The sequence below is a fragment of the Morus notabilis genome, unplaced genomic scaffold (genome assembly GCF_000414095.1).
Source record: "Morus notabilis unplaced genomic scaffold, ASM41409v2 Scaffold905, whole genome shotgun sequence".
NCBI classification, from domain to species: domain Eukaryota; kingdom Viridiplantae; phylum Streptophyta; class Magnoliopsida; order Rosales; family Moraceae; genus Morus; species Morus notabilis.
This window is the reverse complement of record NW_010356723.1, coordinates 76,813-96,305: the sequence shown is the minus strand read 5'-3', so window position 1 is coordinate 96,305 and position 19,493 is coordinate 76,813. Positions and strand designations below refer to the sequence as shown.

Here is a 19,493-nt window from a genome sequence, read left to right as displayed (position 1 = left end):
ATAATAAAAAAACTAATAATAATAATAAAAATAATAATAATAATAATAATAATAATAATAATAATAAGATTCTCATGATTTTGAGATTCCTGGGAATTTGAATAACACCATGTTGGGTGGTATTCAAATTACCTCAAAATGAGAGAAAGTTTTAAAGGATTCCCATACTTTTTTCAAATTACCCCATTCCTCAACAATTCCTTACGATCCTCTTCCACCATCATTTGAAAGTGTTTTGAAAGATTTTCATACTTTTTTGGAAACACTCGAGCCTTCATTCGGAGTCACTTTTGCTCGCCATCGGAATAAGTGCTCCAAACAACGTCTTCGCTCTCAGAGCAGCCCGCGTCTGCTCTCGAAATGTTTCCTCATTTGAGCCTTATCCACCGTACGAGTCACTTTCTTTGCTCTTGGAGCAGCTCGCAAATGTTTCTAGTGCACTGCTATGTCAAGGCAACATGCAACATGCAACCTCCAAACCTCCTCTCTGTCAAATACTTAATCACTCATCTCACGATTCTTCATCTTAATAGTTCCATATATATATATATATATATATATATGTATGTATGTATTTATACTTTGCAAGTTCTCTAATAATTTTGTAAGGGAATTTCGGACATTTGGCAACGTAGCATGCCTAGGATTTGTTTTCTTCGGGCCTTACCATCTCCACCTCTCCGTAGGAGGTCTCATCTACATCATCTAGTTTCAAAGCTTGTTAAGTATTTTGGCCATGTTGGATCCGCTTTTGACAAGTTGGTTATCTAATAATTATTTCAACACCTGACACGTCATACCAATTTGAATAGTTTGATTGGAAATTAATCATGAGTAATTTATTAGTTGAATTAAGGTTTAAGCTTTTATTAAATATGGAAATATAAATACATATCTATTTTAATCAAGTAATTACGACATTGAGTTAATTGAAATTAAATTGAGGTTGTTTTATTGTATTAAATAAATAAGCATATAAACCAATCGGCTTTGTACCAGTCGATCAGTGGTATAAACGGAATGTAACTTAGCATGAAGATTTACTATGTTGACCAACTGACCAGCAACATACTACTGATTTACCTTAACTTGTCGACCGGTTGAAATACACACCACTAAAATAGGTCAATCAATTGCAGTGAGAAAAAAGGTAATCTAATTAATCCAATTTAACACGCGATTTTAAGTTTTGAAAAACCTATTGGTTGTAGAAATAAGATTTACCAGTCACTCTAAATAGTCATTAAGTCACATTAAATCTTAGATCACTTGAGTGATTTTTTAGATGCTATAAGAGGAGCTTCCTGAGAGAAAAGATAGATCAAGTATGAAGATTGATTTTTTAAATATATTAATTTAATATGCTAAATAATATGTTAATAGTAGTTAATAATAAGCATATACGTAATTACTAGTAATGTACTCATAATTATTAGTTTATAAGTAATTAACTAATGTATTAATAAAATTTTTTAGTATGTATTAATTTATTAGTATTCTATTTATTAATCAAATAATTAACTTTTAATTACATAATTACGTAATTAGTTAATTAATTACTAATTTTTATTTAATAACATGTTATTTAATATCTTACATGATCATTTTTTGTAATTATTCTTTAAATAATAATTAATTACTAATGATCAATTATTAACCATTATGGATCATTATATTACACAATTAATAATAATAGTCTAATATTAATTATTAATTGAGTAATTGCTATTTATTTATTAGACTTTTTATATGAACACCCCCTTAATTTTTCAAATTTGACAATTTAATTCTTATTCTTTTTTTTCTTGGCAATTACCCCTTCAATTTGAAAGTCCTTGCAATAAAGGACTTTTAATATCGTCTGTGAAATTCATAACAGATATTGGCATGTGATTTGGACATGACTTCTTTTTAAGGGTATTAGTTGTCATTTTTTACACAAAAATATGAAAAAAATTAATTATTTTTTAAAATAAAAATAAAAATTAATTAAATAATTATTTAAGTATGTAATTAAAAGTTAATTATTTAATTAATAAATAGAATACCAATAAATTTTTGATATACTAATTATTTAGAATTGGTCTCGTAATAATTCTCAAAACAATCTCATTTTTACTTTTATAATAAAATCATTTTGAAAATGTTACTAAACGAGCCCTTAGTTTTCGTCTTCCAATTTCTTTTAACACTTTTTTTAGTAAGGGAGAGAAAAAAATAATGGAAAGAAAAGCACATAAAAGAAATAAAATGTCAAAAAAGGAAAATAAATCGATTTTTTTTTGTTGTGTGATATAATAGAAGGAAAGAAAATATGTAGCAGGCTGAATAACGATTTTATTAATTATTTAATATAAATTTAGCTTTAAATAAGATAAAAAAATTACTTTTGCCTTCTAGGTGATTTGAAGTTTTCTACCCAATATTGAAGAGGTAAAAAATTGATGGGCCCATAATAATTTTTATCCACCATATTTTCCTTTTTCTCTTCTCTTTTTTTCCTGCCAAACCCCATTTTATCATTTTCCGCCTAGAGTTGTAAGTTTAGACTGGCCCAAGACCCACTTATGTTGGCTCGAGCTCAACCCGACTAGGTCTAAAATTTTTAAGCTTAAGGCCGGGTTGAGTTGACTCTCTCTCTTTGAGGGCCGAGTAATATTATATTTTCATTAAAAATACCTTATAAAATTTTAATTCAGGCCAGACTTGTCCTACATTTTTTGGGCTTACACTGCACTAGAACGATCCTATTTCTTTTAAAACAGACCCAGCTCGGCTCAAAATTTCTCGTTAAACTGGCAGCCCAATTCAGACCGAACCAGACTTCTTAAACTTAGAGTGTATTTAATATGAGAATTCATATTATAATTTAAATTATGATTCATAACTTACTATAATATTTTTTTTCATAAAAAATAATTCTCAATTTGTAAACTAATGTCTACTTACACTTCTTCCGCCTAATAATCCCTCGACCCACTCCCAACCTTACTATATTCCATGGTGTCAAATATTAGCATAAATGCAAGTGTGGCACGTAGCCCGGTTCTGGAAACTTCAAGGTTGGAGAGCGCCTGACGGAGACAGAGAGGCCAGGGAAACCAATTAACTTGGTTCACTCGAGAAAGAGGGAGGGAGAGGAACAAAGAAAAGAAGGTTGCTGAGGAAGTTCGACATGGCAGTCCTAAATTTTCTTTCATGTCCTCCGATGGTCTGTTATCATAAATCCTTATCTTCTTCCTCCTCTTTCCTCTTCTTTACTCATTTTTCACAATTTGATTATTCTGAGTTTCTTTCTGATTTCTGTTCAACAGTTGAAACCATTTGCGTTGCCAAAGCAGTTGAGGAGTGGAATCATTAGTTCGAGGAATACTAGAAGATGTAATCAGGTGAAAGCGCTTTTCTTCAATCCCATTGAGGAACCCATTGTTAGGGAAGCTCTTAAGGTACTTCTGAAAGGCTTTTACTACCATCTACTCATTTTTGTTTCTTTTAATTTTTCAATTTTGTTGTTTTTTGTCTGTTGCTTGAGCACAACTATTTTGAGTTTTCTGATACTGGTTTGTGTCATTATTTCGTTGCTCTTGTACGATTGATTTCATAGATTATTGCTATTTGGCTAAAATTCAAGTTCCCAATATACTGGGTAGTTGTTTGTTTTACGGTAGAAGTGATTTTGGTGTGTTTGGTCCTCTTTTTTCTTTGCTCCCTTTTCTGTAGTTTAGTTGATTTGTTATAACTCCCCAATTTAACACTTGTGACTGTTGTTGGGGAATTTAGGCACCAAATTTATCTTCATTACCACTTGGTGTTGTGCATAAAAAAGAAGGTTTCTGAGGATTTTGTTGTGCAGCAGAAAACACATTTAAAAATAAATTAAAAAAAAAAAAAAAAACTCACATTCTTGTCCTGAAAGCTAAACATGGCAAGCAGATGAGTGCCAGGGACATCAACTCTAGTCCCAACTATTTTGTAGCAACTTATGTGGCATAGAACTGTCATATTTTCATTGGTAAATGTAGTTATTTATTATTAATTAATGTGGGAATTTTTTAAACAACTACCAATTAAAAGATAACAACTCACGTGCCACGTAAGTTGGTATACAAAAGTTGAGATTAGAGTTGGTGCCTTTAGCATTATTTGACTGTAAATTGCCTGCTCGACGTTTTTAATAATTTTAATCGGCTGCTTTCCCACTTAATCATCCTGTAGTTAGCCTAGCCATGTTTTTTGTTAGGGAGATTTGTTCCTTTAATGTCGTATGCACCTCATGTTTAATGGAAAACTGCTATGTTTTAACAGACACGCCAGAAAGTTTAGGTGATTGAATGAGCCATAGGTGCTATTATGAGAGAATGAGTAGACTTTAGATGTACCCAATAATTTTAATCCAGTTAGTTTTTATCAAGGTTGTAGTGTTACAAAGCATTATTGTATTTATTTATTTATTTATTTATTTTGCTCTGAACATTCTTGTATTTATTTAATACAAAATCTAGTGCGACAAAGAATATCACATAAATGGGTTATGCATAACTGTCTCACTGGATGCATTTGGTAAGTAAGAATAGGAACAAGAGAAATATCATATTTGGAGGATGATAGGATTGATAATTTGCACGAACACAATGGAGAAATAACGTTGAGTTTTGAAGTTTGGAACCATAGCTGTCTTTGTTTCACATCAATAGATAAGAAAGCTCCGTTGCACGGTCTTCTCATTTCTGAATTCGACTTAGAGGGTTATCGAACCAAGATGCTGAGTGCTAAGTTGTCCATATGCTGTGATGGGAGTACCTTGTTATGATGCTCTAGCCCTTTAAGTCTAAACTGAGGTACTGAAAGAAGAGTCACCCATGGGGTGTTGGTTTGAATGGTTTGGCCTTTGGTTTGCTTCCACAAGGTCTGGAGTTTGAACCACCTCATGGGCACCCATATGAAAAGAGTCTTAGTTTCCTGCCTTCCAAAGATTGTAGGCAGAGGGCTCCAGTTTCAAACTCGGATTCACAAAGTGAGTTATGGGAATTTTTAGATATAAAAGAAAAAAAAAGTACATAAAGAAGAGTCATGGAGTTATTAGGAGCTCTAACTAATCTGGAGAAAATTAATGGCTAGAAGAAAAGCTCCTAGAAAGCCTAAAACATGATAAAGTACCGAGCATAGCGGATTAGAAGTAAGGAAGAGTTTAATGAATGTTAGTAGGTGAGACTGATATTGAAGTTTGTCAACTGTTCGCTACAACATGCCTTTTATTTTTACAATTTCCATGACACGCTTAAGTTCTAGCAATTTATTTTGTCGCCGGAGATTTCCACACATGATAGTTAAATACTGAATCTCAAACTTGTATGCTAGATAAAACACTCTTAACTATTCTGTTTCTTGTACAGTAACCTATTGAAAAGAAAACTATGGGCACGTTTGGAACTCGTTCCAAAACAATTTTGTTTTCTGTATGAAAATGAAAATGAAAATGTTTTCATTTTCAGGCATAAATTATTTCTAAAAATGTGTTTGGTAGTTTTTTTTTAGAAATTATTTTCAGTTTAAAAAAACTAAAACTGCGTTTGGTGGTGTAGCAAATCAACAAATCAGACAAAGATTAGCAAAAAAAAAAAAACACCCAGATCATCAGTAAATACCGGCAATGCTCGAAACAATCACCAAATCAACCACTGCTAATTTCCAAACCAACCGCTTTATGGATGGAAAAGAGACACATTCCAGCCATATCCTCATCAAATCCAGATAAAGTTAGTAAAAAAAAATCGCAGCAAATATCCAAACGCATTTTCAGAAGGGGGATCACCTCAGGCGGTGGTTGCAAACATCTTCTCTCTCTCTCTCTCTCTCTCTCTTCTTTGCCTCCACATTCCCAAGTTCCAATCGCAAAACAAGGTAAAACATCTTCTTCTTTCAAACTATCTCAGCATCGCCGGAGCAAGCGGCGTGGGGAAAAAGAGAGGCACCGATGGGGAGCAGGATAGAGATGATTGCTGGGAGGCGGGGCAGATCTGGGGACCGGCAAGGCTCCGATAAAAATCCAAACAATTCAAAAAAATTATTCATCTTCATCAGGCATACTTCATGGGGCAAAAAGTACAAAAACCAAACAATCAAAAAAAAAAAAATTGAAACAATTCATCAGACAAATCTAAAGAAACAAAGAAAATGATATTTTTAGGTAGATTTGGGCATTCAAAGGACGAAATCAGCAAGCACCGGTCTTTTTTTCTTCTTCTTCAACTTCGACCGACAGGCGCCTGGATGTGATTCGCGATGTGGAGGTGGTAATCGATGGCGTGATACGCGACCCGTCTGACCTCTGTCCACTCGGATGATCGCGGCTGAGCTCCGTTCGTTTCAGGCGGTGGTTGCGGCGTAGAAATCATGGCAAGAGAACGGCGAGAGGGAGAGAAGAGAATGGCGCAGCGGGAGAGGAGAACGGCGAGAGGCAGAGGAGAACGGCTGGAGAAAATGAAAAGGGAAGAAATGAAAACGGATTTAATCCGTTTTCAGAAAAGTATGAGTTTTTGGGATGAAAACAAAAACGTTTTTGTTTTTGATTTTGGTACTATGCTTCCCCAAACACGGTTTCATGTCTGGTTTCAATTTTTCCTCCTCGGAAAATGTGAAAAACGTTTCCAAAACCGAAAACAAACGCGCTCTATGAGCTACCATATGGCTGCAGTATGCTTTTTTTCCCCCTCTTTTGTTATTGCTAGCATATATTAGCTTAAGACTTAAAAAATTTAAATAAAAAAGGGAAAAAAAAAGTCCCTCATGATTAGTACATATTCAAGCATCATCAGCCAATAACTGTCTGAATTCTCTACTGTAAAATCATGAGTGGAGTACAAACATAGGCTAACTTATTTTTACATGGATGGGAAAGAAATGCGACTTCTATTTTGGGTTTCTTTTGCTTATCATTCGAAAAGATTACAGGTGAAAGAGAGCATAGTTGGGTTTCTTTTGCTTATCATTCGAAAAGATTACAGGTGAGAGAGAGCATAGTTTGCATCGATAAGCGTGCAACTTACTACAGCAATTGCTTGCTTGTTGAATCTTGTTGATTGTTTTTGTCCCACATGCTAAGTAGTCTTATCAGTAATTGAGTTCATCTTGATTATTCAGGAACAAGAATTGCAAACTGAAACAGCGATGGCTGTTCTTCTTCATATGCATCTTGTTTTTTCATTTATTCTCTATGTTAAATAAACTAACGCAATGCTTTTCAATTCCGTAATTGAACTTATAAAGTAGTTTCGCAACTACCGGCCTTACAAAATGTTACCTGGCTTTGATCTCTCACTATGTACTTGGGCCTGATCTATGTATGTTTGTGTGAGGATGCGTGTAGTGTATTGCCTTATTTGCTCCGAACATTTCTGCTTGACTCTGTAGGAGCCAGTTGCTTTCTTGGGAGGGGTGTTCGCTGGCCTTTTACGACTTGATTTGAATGACGATCCGCTCAAGGAATGGGTTTCTAGGACTGTGGAAGCCTCGGGGATAACAACAGAAGAAATTGAAGGAGAAGGGTCAAAACCAGCAGCAGAAGAAGAAGTGCCGCAACAGATTGAGATTGAATGACTAGTATCTCGGTTAGGATACTTCTTCTTGTACATTTGACGTGTCATCTATGCCAGACACGGATGCAATACCATCAACACTTAATACATAAGTCAACTCATATACATTTAAAAAATAAAAAATCCACACATGATTTGCGTTTTCCCTGTTTTTTCATTGTGGTTGAGGTCCTAATTTCTGACCTGTCTCCCGGTATGTCTTGGATTAGTGTGTGACTTTGATTAGCTTTGCCCGGAGCAAAAAATGCTTAGATGTAGAGCTTTTTGTAGAACAGATCAGATAAGAGATTTCTTCTTGTGATTCGAACTTTTGGGTTAGGTTTTTTTTTTTTTTTTTTCCTTTCAATTTTTATCATTTGACAAAAAGATATCATGAAAAGAGGTATCGTGATTATTTTATAGCAAATGCATAAAATTTATGAAAATATGAGGGAACCAATGGTATCAAACATCACAACTAACAAATGATTCGATCTATGGAAGAGGAAAAAAATGCTTAGGATACTATTAATGTTGAGCACCACATCTATTAGAGGGCGGGTCTTTGGATGTTGCCCTTTATTTTATTATGATATGCTGCCTTTTGGGTGTGGGATTGTCTTTGAACACCACTATTACGTTTTAACATTGTTCTACCTGAGGGGCTCATAATTATATTGTGGGACTTACTTTCTATTTAGTATATGTTAGGTGGATACTAGTGGTGCCCCTTAGTATTGTTCAAAACGTCCGGTGCTTCTATTGATGATCAAATCTTTTATGGCTGGTACTTCTTTTGATGATCAAGTCTTTTATGGCTGTATGCACGGAGCCAATACACTAGCAGAAAATTAGGAAAAGAAAATACATATCAAAAGACAATAAGGAATAGAAACTCTAAACCGAAGAAAACATGAAGGTATTACTCGCATTAAGGCATCGGCCTTGTTTTTGCCGATTTGATTTTTCAATTCGGGTTGAGATGTGACTTTATTTAATTTTGTAATTGTAATAAAAAAGTTAGATGTGACTGTTTTTGAGAATTTTTAACTGTAGTAAAATTGAAATTAAAAATTCGAATTGGTGAAATGAATGAGGTTTAAATGATAGCAGTCTCTAAGAGATACTTTATAACTAATAGTTGGATACAAAATCTGATCTTACTATAACTAAGAACAAGATGTTCATCCTGGATGTTCTTAAGCTAATTAACGACACTAATCCTAGCTCCAACATTACCTTTATCTTGCCAAGGTGATTAGAAGTTGCACTTGGAGGTTTGATGATTAGCTACCTCAAATTTTTGTGAAGCTATTTTATGTAGCAATGACTTTCACCCCATGGCATGTGATATATTTTTCGACAAACTGCCTTTCTTGCCGATGGGTACCTTGTTTTGCATAACTCAACGCAAAATCTGTTTTCTGTGCAATGTATTCCCTTTTGGACGATAACTTTTGCCTTCACTTCTGTCATTCAAAACATTCAAAGAAAATTAAGAGCCCGTTTAGTTGGAGGATTCGTTCTTTGATTTGAATCATGGTTCATGGTTCGCTACATTATTTTCTCTCACAAAAAACACACGTAAATCGAAAATAATTCTAATCTCATGGTTCTAATCTATGAACTAAACAGATTTTTATCTGAGTCTCACAATGTACAGATAAATATTTTATTAAAAGAAAATGTACGGACAAATAAGTCCTCATGGATTTAGATTTTAGAGCATACAATTTCAAATTTATCTTAGCTTTTTTTATTGAATTCATTAATTGGTTACAGATGTATTGAGGATTTCAGTTTCTTTTAGATTTTATTCTTCTCAAATTCGGATTAGATTTGCGACACCTTCCAAAAACGAGGGTCAATTAATTATTTATTGAGATAAATAGGGACTAATAATGTTGAGAACATCAACTATAGTTCCCACTTTTGTATCAATTTCTCAACAATCATTCTTTTACTGGTAGCTTTAAAAGATTGACATATCATTAGATTACAATTGCAACTCATTAGTTACTCATTAGTTGGTACGAAATTTGAGATTGAAGTTGATTTTTCAAGCACTATTCAGTAGGGACTTTGTTTAGAAATTAGTATACAACGTATCTTTTATAATATATAAAGTATCATTCAAACTTCATATTTTGTATCTTACTTTTGGTCTATGGCGCATTTGCCTCCAAATCTAAACAAATTCTTTAGCTTACCCCTAAACTTTTAATTTGACAAATTATGTACCACTAAATTTAAGAACTTATTGCATAATGCCCCAAAATTAATGAGGGTGCTAAAATTTAAAAGAAAAGACATTCCTGTTGGTGATGTGACGCGCTCTATCGCTATTTAAAATTATGATCATATCATGTGCATGAAAGTGTTTTTGTCTAAATTTTTACTATTGATTTGGAGAATTTTACAATACTTTATTAAATTTAATGATTAATTTAAGAAAATCAAAAGTTTAAGAGACAACTTGTCAACTCATCATAAACAAACAAACAAAAAAAAAAGAAAGAAAAAGAACATAGTATGTATAGGGTCTGTTTAGTAAAGCTTCCTAAAAATTAGGGGTGGCAATTCATGTCACATGTCGTGTTTTGATCGTTTCTTTCTAAATTTGCAGTCAATCCGAACACGACCCGTGACACGAAATTTTTTAAAAACCGCGACACGAACACGATACGATCACTTTACAGGTTGACACGACACGACACGAAAATGACCCGTGACACAAAATTGACCCGTGAACCCGAAATTGATACGAAAATTGTATACTTTTATTTAATTTTTTACATATTAAAAATAACTTAAAATTCATAACACACTAAAATACAATAACATCCATTAAAATTAAGCAAATAATACTATAAGATTTTGAGTATAACTATCATGATATCATAAGTTCATAATAAAATCAAAATATGTAATGAAAAATATATGTATTTTTTAGTTTTTTACGAGTTTCGTGTCGTGTTCGGATTAGGCGGGTCCAACCCAAAATTGACTCGTGTTTTTCGTGTCAATTTCAGGTCGATCCAATTCTGACCCGAACCTCTTTTTTCTCAACCCTAACCCGCGAAATTCGTATCGTTTTCGAGTCGTGTTGTCGTGTCATGACCCATATTGCCGGCCCTACTAAAAATTGTCTTTAGCTTCCTGAGACAAAGCTTCTGTAAGTATTGAATGTTCTAGTAGAAATGTTTTAGGCCCCGTTCACTTCACTCGAGTTTAAAATTTGAGTTTTGCTACAGTAAAAAGTTCTCAGAAACAGTTACATCTAACTTTTTTGCTACAGTAAAAAGCTCTCACATAAAATCACATCTCAATTCGAATTAACAAAGTGAACGAACCTAACCTTCCAGAAAAGTTTTCAGTTAAAGTTACAATAGTCCTCAACTTAAGAGTATTTTTCAAGTTTGAGAGGATACGTTTTCTAGTTGTACAAAGAACGTAGTAGAATTAATGAGTGAATAATATATTCTTTTACAAAATTATGGTGTATTTTCAATATATAGTAAAGATCTTCGTTACTAAGCAGGACAAGGTGATCCGTCCATGTATGCATGGGGAAATGCAATGTACTTAGAATTAGAAGATCTAAATTGGCCTCCAATATAATCTTGCAAAATGTTAATGTGGCAAATTAAATGAAAAATGAGAGGGAACAAAAATCTGTAAAGTATGGAAAGTATATTGTAGTCTCAAATTTATTTGTCATCAAAATCTAAATAACTACAACCTAGAAGATTACAAAATTGCTCCCAAGCTTTCAACAGTATCTCTATCAAGATTATTATAAACTTTAGATCTAATCAAAATTACACAAAAGTGAAAAAAGTAGGCAAAATTGTCAAAATTTTATAAAGATCTTGGTTTAAAACAGAGCTCCAGCTGTAGGGTCTTTTTTTTTTTTTTTAACCCTATAGTAGTATTCATATTATGTTAAATATGTAAAGAAATAAATAACGTTATGAGACCATATTCTAGATAGCCATTATCATCAAAATTGAATACAATATGATAAAATAATAAATAAACTATATATGTCTTTCATTAAATGCTCAAGATGTTCTAAGGGTTAAACTAGGGGCAATAATGCATGATGATCTTGCGTTTCCAAGGTAATACCGATTTTGAGCCGAAGATGTTTGAAAATATCTTTAGATGTAAAACATCTCTCAAAATTCAGGAAATATTCAGATCTTAAATTTTTAAGAATCAACATATTAATAAGCGGAAGCATACCTGATTCTATGACAGTTAATTACTTTTTAGAGCCGTGCGATTTGTCTTTCACATCAATATGTTTTCTTAGAAAATTCTTTTAACTTTCTTTCTACTCTCTCTGATGATACGTCAGAAAAGAATAGAATAATAATAATACGTGTGATCTGTGGATCATAATAATTATATATAGATAACTTTCCTGTTATTTTTTAATATTTCTATTTTAACCCATCATAAAAATAGAAATTACCTTTAAGTCTTTACACATTAAAAGCTCACATTCTATTAGATACATTAAATGTCAAATTACTCAAACCTTAACAGACCACTTTTAAATGGACTTAACTTTATATGACAGTCTGCAACACATAATTATTCACCTATAAACTCAATATTGGATTAAAGATTCAACAGAAGAAAGCTAAAGTTTTGCAGATAAACTAACCTGAATATCCAAAGAAGATGATGAAGATAAAGACGAAGGTCAGAAAATAGGTGGAGATATTACGTTTAGCCATTTTCACTTTGCACTTCTACTGTAGAGAAAGCAATTGTTGGATTTATATCTAGTCTTTTTTTCCACTATTAACCATTTATTTGCGAAAAGTTAAAAGATATAATAATCTTTTCTGTCCAAAGAAGTGATACGTTTAATCTTTGGTTCTTTTGGCTCAACTAGCTAGCTAGTCCCGCACCACACCATAAATGAAAAAATTAGAGAATTTATTTTTAAGAGTCTATGAGTTTAGATTTTTTTTTTTTACTCTTAGTAAATATCTTTTTATTATTGTAATTATTTAATTAAAAAATTATGAATAAAGAGTAAAAAATAAAAATTTTGATCTATGCATTTTTAAAAAAAGTATTTATTAAAATTATCCCGACAAATTGATCAATTTTTAGGCCCGGCTAAGCCTGCCTATTGGCTCTTTAGTTTAGGAATAAGCCGTCTTTCAATTTTGTAATAGCAGATTTTGTATCATGAATGTTTTCTAAGAAAAAAAAAGTAAATAAATAAAAAAAAAAGAAAAGATCAAGGCGTATCATGAATCATCGAAACTAGAAACTGAATCTTAAGAAACACAGAAGCAAAAAGTATTTTCACATTTTTTAGCATTTGATAATGGCCGGGTCCGACTTGAATCTAAGTGGACGTTTAGTTTATGGATTCAGAATTATAATTCAAAATCATTCTCATTTTACATGTATTTTTTGTGGGAGAAAAATATGTAAGAAACTATAAATCATGATTCAAAATCAATGATGAATACCAAAAATAAACATTTTCTAACATTTCCTCTTCTGACGTCGTTTGCCAACATCGATCAAAAAAGCCATTTACCCTCATTCTTTAAACAAAATATATATCTATATAAATATCTATAATAATTTTTTTTTTTCGATACATGTTCCAAATATTTTAAGCAACAAAATATAAAAGGTGTGATTAGTCATTTAGAGCCGGACTCATTTTAAACCGAATAGAAAATTATCGGATTTCTCCATCGCGTATTACATATAAGCTTTGCTTAATTGTTACTTGAAATTGATTGTATATTGTTCTCAGATCTCTATACTAGCTCAAAAAATTCCAGTTAACAAATCGGGTTACTTTTAAAGAAAATGGTAGGGAATAACCATTTTTTTTTAAATATATGGAAGTAAAGTGAAAATTAGGTAAATGACTGTTTGTTTGACCATTTTCCTAATAAGTGGCCGATTTTTTTTTTTAAATAAATCGTCGAATTTTTTTTTTATTTTAACAAAATGACTATTTTTCCAATAGGCAATAAGTGATTGACTATTAATTGACCGACAGTCAATTACTATTAGTTGAGTCATTATTATAATTTACTAATGATTTATTATTAATAAACAATAAATTTGTTGATTAAAATTGATTAATTACTAATTAATTTTGGTTAATTATGAACTGATATTAATTAATAACGAAAAATTACAGTGTTAATCAATGAATGATTGCTAAGTAAATTAGTGATTGATTACTAAATTAATCAGTGATTGACTACTAAGTTAATAAAAGAAACAATCATTTTGCTAATTTTACAAAACTACAACTATTTAAAAAAAATCCTGAAAAGGGGTTATTTACCTCTATAAAAAAATCCTAAGGAGAACGGGCCGGGCTAGCTCGTTCTTGCATCTCTAAAACTGAGATCCAATAATAATTATTCAAAAATTATATTTTGACTAAATAAAAAATTATATTTTAACCCCTAAAGTTTCAAAAAATTATATTTTGACTAAAATTTTGGAAATTATATATTGACAATTATTTTTTAAAAAAAATTACATTTTAACCCTAAAGTTTTCAAGATTTACAATTTTTGACACCTTCAATTTAGTTTTGCTTTTCTATTTTCTATCTTTGTATTTTTGTGTTTCAAAAATATTGGGACCCGATTTGTGTTGATTTAATTTTGTTTATCGAGTAGTTATTTGTATTTTGTTGTAGGATTTCAATAGATTTGAGTCATGAATCATAGTATTTATCTAATTATGTTAAATTGATTGCTCTATGTGTGCTTAATGCTTTTAATTTCTCGATCAACAATTAAATGATTAGGAGGCCATAATGAATTTGGAAAAGGGATTTGTGTGTTTGTCAAACATAGAGTGACATTAAGCGAGTGGCATAAGAGTATGCTTGCTAGATTAGGGTAGCCATTAGAGGGAACCTGTAGCTTAATGAATTCTTGATTAATTGGTACTGAAGGGATATGGTGTTGATTAATTGAGAATATTTTAACTTGACTACTGAGAGGGGCTTGTGGATAGGTGAGATTATTCTCGGCTATCACTTAATTAGAGGGCTAAATTAGAGAGAATTGAGAATGCTTTGTAGATTGGTTAGGTAAAATTGGACCCCTAAAACTATTTGCTTATCGTTTTGTTTACTTAATTTTGTTCTATTAGTTTTGTTTAATTTAATTTAATTGGTTCTCTCTCTCTCTTTATTACTTGTTGACTGTGTATTCTCACATGTTAGGTTATAAATTAGGGATGGATGATCTCCCTCTCTCTCTCTCTATACGTATGATATACGTCCATGATTGCATCAAATTGACTAACCCAACAAGTGGGGGTTTGTTTAATGAATATAGTATAAAATTAAAGGAATGACAGCTTTTGCAGTTGCCGACTCTGCGAGAATAAAATAGCGCATGAGTTGAGTACATATATATGCAGCTAGATTTAGCTTGTCATTGTTTGTGTCACTGTTTATTCAAAGAACAAAAAATATATATATATATGTTTTGTGTCACACTATTTATTTATTATATACACACACAACACATAGAATGAGATGGATCAAATATATAATTGTGTAACATATTTATTAAGACCTCGTTCATTTCTTTGATTCGAATTTTACTATTATAGTAAAAAACTCTCAAAAATAGTCACATCTAACTTTTTTGCTACAGTAAAAAGCTCTCACATAAAATCACATCTCAACTCAAAGTAACGAACTAAACGGGCCCTAAATGTTTTGTGTCCTACAGTATTTTCCATACTTAACATATTGTTTCCCTCTCTTTATATTTCTTTGAATTTGCCATATGAGTAGGATGCTAGAGTGGGAAATTTTGCAAGATTATATTGGAGGCCAATTAGATCTTCTAATTCTGAGTACTTTGCATTCCTTCACGCATACATGGACGGATCAACTTGTCCTGCTTAGTGACAAAGATCTTTACTATATTTTAAAAGTACACCATAATTTTGTAAAAGAAGATATTATTCATTCATTAATTCTACAATGTTCTTTGTACAACTAGAAAACAAATCCTCTCAAACTTGAAAAGTACTCTTAAGTTGAGGACCATTATGGTGTATTTTACTACAATATAAATTTACTAGTTTTTAGACTTTAAACCTTAAACTCTATTAATTCTAAAAAAAAAAATTAACTTTATTAGAAGCTCAATTCATTTAGAATAAAAAAAAGATATATTAAAGTAAAAATTATTAAAATTTTAGTTTAGTCACACTCCCATTAAAAAAAAATTCTTGACTCCACCACGGACTAAAACGTTTTGTTTTAAAGTATCAAAACTCTTTTTATGAAAACCCAAAAAAATTTTAATAAATTAAAATTTATGTTTAAATTTATGAAACTAAATAACGGACTATTAACATTCATTGTAAAAGGATATTCTTAATGAGATTCTCGGTCATAAAGTAGTAATTTTTACGCTAAATTTGCACTCTAATTGTGCAAATAAGTAGGAACTAAGAGAGAGAAAAAAAGAGAGAAGATAAAATTAACAGAAGGAAACAAGAAATACAAAAATGTAAAATTTTTTGAATTAATCCTTTTCCTAAACTCCATACTGCAATCTTGAACCTTGCAAGGTTTCAAATTAATCCTTTTCCTAAACTCCATACTGCAATCTTGAACCTTGAATTAATCATCTAAGCAGGGTTTGAATTCTTTCTGATCACTAGTAACACTTAACTATTCATTTGTTAAATGTTACTTTTCAAATAGAATAGAAAATATCCACTCTGCATATTGCTGAGATTCCAATTTAATACAACTATAGAAGAATAAACTAAAATTTTCTGAGACCCTCTGGAGATTCTAGAACACACCATATTAAAATTAGCTCATAATCTTATCTCATCTTATTAAGAAATTTCTCAATATTTTTTTTCTTCTTCTTCCTTTTATTGACACGAGGTTTCTTTCTTAACCTTCATAAAACCCATGACACAGAAATATTACAAACCCATTGGATAGAAGTTAACCTTGCAAAACCTTTCCATTAGGTATCCCTTTCTTCTTCAGCGGCTTCATATCAATATTCGATGTTTTGACGGCTTTACCAATGCATTTGAATCTAGCCTAGGATAGAGGCTGCGTTAACTAAAATGCGTGACGTGGTGGACTCACTCCGATACTAATTTTTACAAATACATAAGTTAGAATTTACCCACCTTGCAAACCGACTTGTAAGGGAAAGAAACCTAAAGTGTTTATTAACCCACTAATCATATGTAATAATTATTCTATATGAGACTTTTGATATCTAACATGGCAATTTGGCAAGTTCAATTAATTAATTTAGTTGTAAGCTGGATTTTAAGCAAAAGCATGGCTGGATCTTTGCTGGCACGTGATTGTAGCCTAAGGACCATTAATTCCTCTAAACAATTTTATATCTTTTTTTTTTTTTTCTAAATTACGGCAGAAACTTTGGGCCTTGATTCTTGGAGAGAGGCCTGAAAACTTGGGTTCAAGTTAATTATGTTTTTGCAAAATTTTTGACTGGTCTTATTACCAATCTGTTTCTCCATCTGGGATGCCAGCTATGTCCTTGCACAAACCGTCTAAAATGAGTAATGGTTCCCAACTCTCGGGGGCTAAAACAGTCATATCAGTCCTTTTTTTCATTTTTTTTTGGTGGGTGCGTTGCTCAAAGCTGATTTACCTGTAGCAGCCAAAAGCAGAAATCTGTTCTCGAGCTCAGTAACTGCTGAGGAATGTATTAATTGGTTGCCCTTTTAGGACTTATATATATACATATATATATATATATAGAGGTAATAAAACGAGTTATGTAGAATAGGGCCAAGTCAAAGCTGCACCTACTTGTTTATTTGCTTATTTGTTTATTTAGGTATCTTCAACTTGAAGATCACTCTCCTAGATTTAAGCCCATTATAATGTTATAAAACAAGTTTTGAAACTTTAAATTCACCTAAAAAGGGCTATTTTGGAGCCTTATATACTTTTTTAGACCCTTTCAATTCCTTAAATCTTTAACCTTTCAAAATCTTGTTATTTAGCCCTTGATAGTTTGGAATATTGGACAAGAATGAATAACACTTGTCTACATATATAGCTCATGAGCCAAGACGCTGAAATAGTAAATAAATACATCAAGTTACAAACCATTCTTAGCAATTCAGATCTTTTTCTAGAAGGTACAATAGAGTTTATTTTTTATTTTTTATTTACGTCGATCTTTGTTGTTCAGTTATTTTACTGGTATTTGTTCCAAACCAACAAGGCTACGACTTTCACATCATCTTATCAAGAGGAAAAAATGTCTCTGTCTTGGGTAGACAATGTTATTTTAAGCAAAATTATAAGATATTGAAGAACTTAAAAACGCATTCAGATAGATGGAAAACAAATGGGCAATATATCATTTTTTCTATTAGTAACAACTTGCAAAAGGAATTTTCTACATTCTGATGACTTTATATATAATATTTCTGAAGAGAATAACGTATGAAACAACATCTACTTAACGTGATTATATACTAAAACTTTGGTACTCAAGTCAATGATGTCTGCTCAACGATCACATTTGTTTATCATTTTTTTTTTCTTCAACTCGTTTTCTTTCTGTATTAGTTGTCCTCTAAATTCAAGTCACAAGCCAAAATAGTTTGTATTGCTTTTTTTTTTTCTTTTTTTATTTCTCTCACAGAGATGATGAGAGAAATTTATTCATGCACATGGCCTTTTGCAATCACGACGGTGGTGTTCGTCGTTTTTCTTGCTAAGTTTTTGAAAGACAAGAAGAAGAATGTGATAGAAAGCAAACACAAACTGCCACCAGGAAGAAGAGGCTGGCCTCTAATTGGAGACAGCTTCAGTTGGTACAATGCCGTTGCGAGTTCTCATCCCCCACGATTCGTTGAAGAGCAAGTTAAAAGGTAAATTGTCCGTTTAGTTCTCTTATTCGAGTTTTTAATTCGAGTTGAGATTTAATTTTATGTGATAATTTTTTACTGTAATAAAAAAATTAGATATAATTGTTTCCACACTTGTTTGTCAACTACAACTCAATCACAGAACAATACTAACAAAAAAAAAAAAAAAGGCAATTGAATCTCATAGTTTCTTGGAAAACATTTTGAACAGGTTTGGGAAAATATTTTCGTGCAGTCTGTTTGGAAAACGGGCTGTGGTATCCGCAGACCCGATTTTTAATCGGTTCGTAATCCAAAATGAAGGAAAACTGTTTCAGTCCAGCTATCCAAAATCTTTCAGAGACTTGGTAGGTAAAAATGGGGTGATCACAGTGCAAGGAGAGCAACAAAGGAAACTCCATGGCATTGCCTCCAATATGATGCGCCTAGAGAAGCTTAAATTCCATTTCTTGGAAGATATCCAAAGGGTTATGCTTAACACATTGACCAATTTCCAGGACAACCAAATCATACTTCTCCAAGATGTTTGCAGAAAGGTATTTACACAAATACCTAGACCTTGCTCGGTAAAATTTATGCTTTTTTGTTTTTGTTTTTGTTTTTTTGTTTTTTGAGGAATACTAATATTTTTCTATAGGGGCAAGTTAGTTATTATTTTTGTGTAAAAGATTACAACTTCACATTTGAAAAGTTTTTTTTTTTTTTTTTTTTTTCGTGGTAAAATTCATATTTTAGACATATTCGCATTCTTATGGGTTGAATCTTCTGAAATTATGTATGTTTTTCAGGCGGCTATTAATCTAATGGTTAATCAACTTTTGGGCGTAACAACCGAGTCTGAGATCACTGAAATGGCTCAGTTTTTCTCCGATTTTGTTGACGGCTGTCTCTCTGTTCCGATCAATTTTCCTGGCTCTGCTTATCACACTGCCATGAAGGTAAAAACAAGTTTTCTATTTACTGAGATTTTTTTATAAATGATTCAGAAGTTTGTTC

General features: G+C 31.9%; 2 protein-coding genes and 1 pseudogene across 2 annotated transcripts in view; 2 read left to right on the top strand and 1 right to left on the bottom strand.

The window, feature by feature from the left end:
• The window catches only part of LOC112094133, a 16,991-nt pseudogene extending 16,690 nt beyond the window's left edge, over positions 1–301 (bottom strand).
• A 2,728-nt stretch (positions 302–3,029) lies between these two features.
• On the top strand, positions 3,030–7,849 carry LOC112094373 (UPF0426 protein At1g28150, chloroplastic-like). Its single transcript, XM_024175070.1, has 3 exons — positions 3,030–3,211; positions 3,315–3,446; positions 7,411–7,849. The coding sequence occupies exons 1-3, from the start codon at positions 3,176–3,178 to the stop codon at positions 7,594–7,596; spliced, it is 354 nt and encodes a 117-aa protein (XP_024030838.1). The 5' UTR covers positions 3,030–3,175; the 3' UTR covers positions 7,597–7,849.
• A 10,427-nt stretch (positions 7,850–18,276) lies between these two features.
• Positions 18,277–19,493, top strand: part of LOC21389644 (abietadienol/abietadienal oxidase) — a 6,455-nt gene continuing 5,238 nt past the window's right edge. The window contains exons 1-3 of the mRNA XM_010088483.2: positions 18,277–18,500; positions 18,709–19,033; positions 19,286–19,435. Coding sequence (XP_010086785.2) covers positions 18,277–18,500; positions 18,709–19,033; positions 19,286–19,435 — 699 coding nt within the window. The remainder of the gene's footprint in view (positions 18,501–18,708; positions 19,034–19,285; positions 19,436–19,493) is intronic.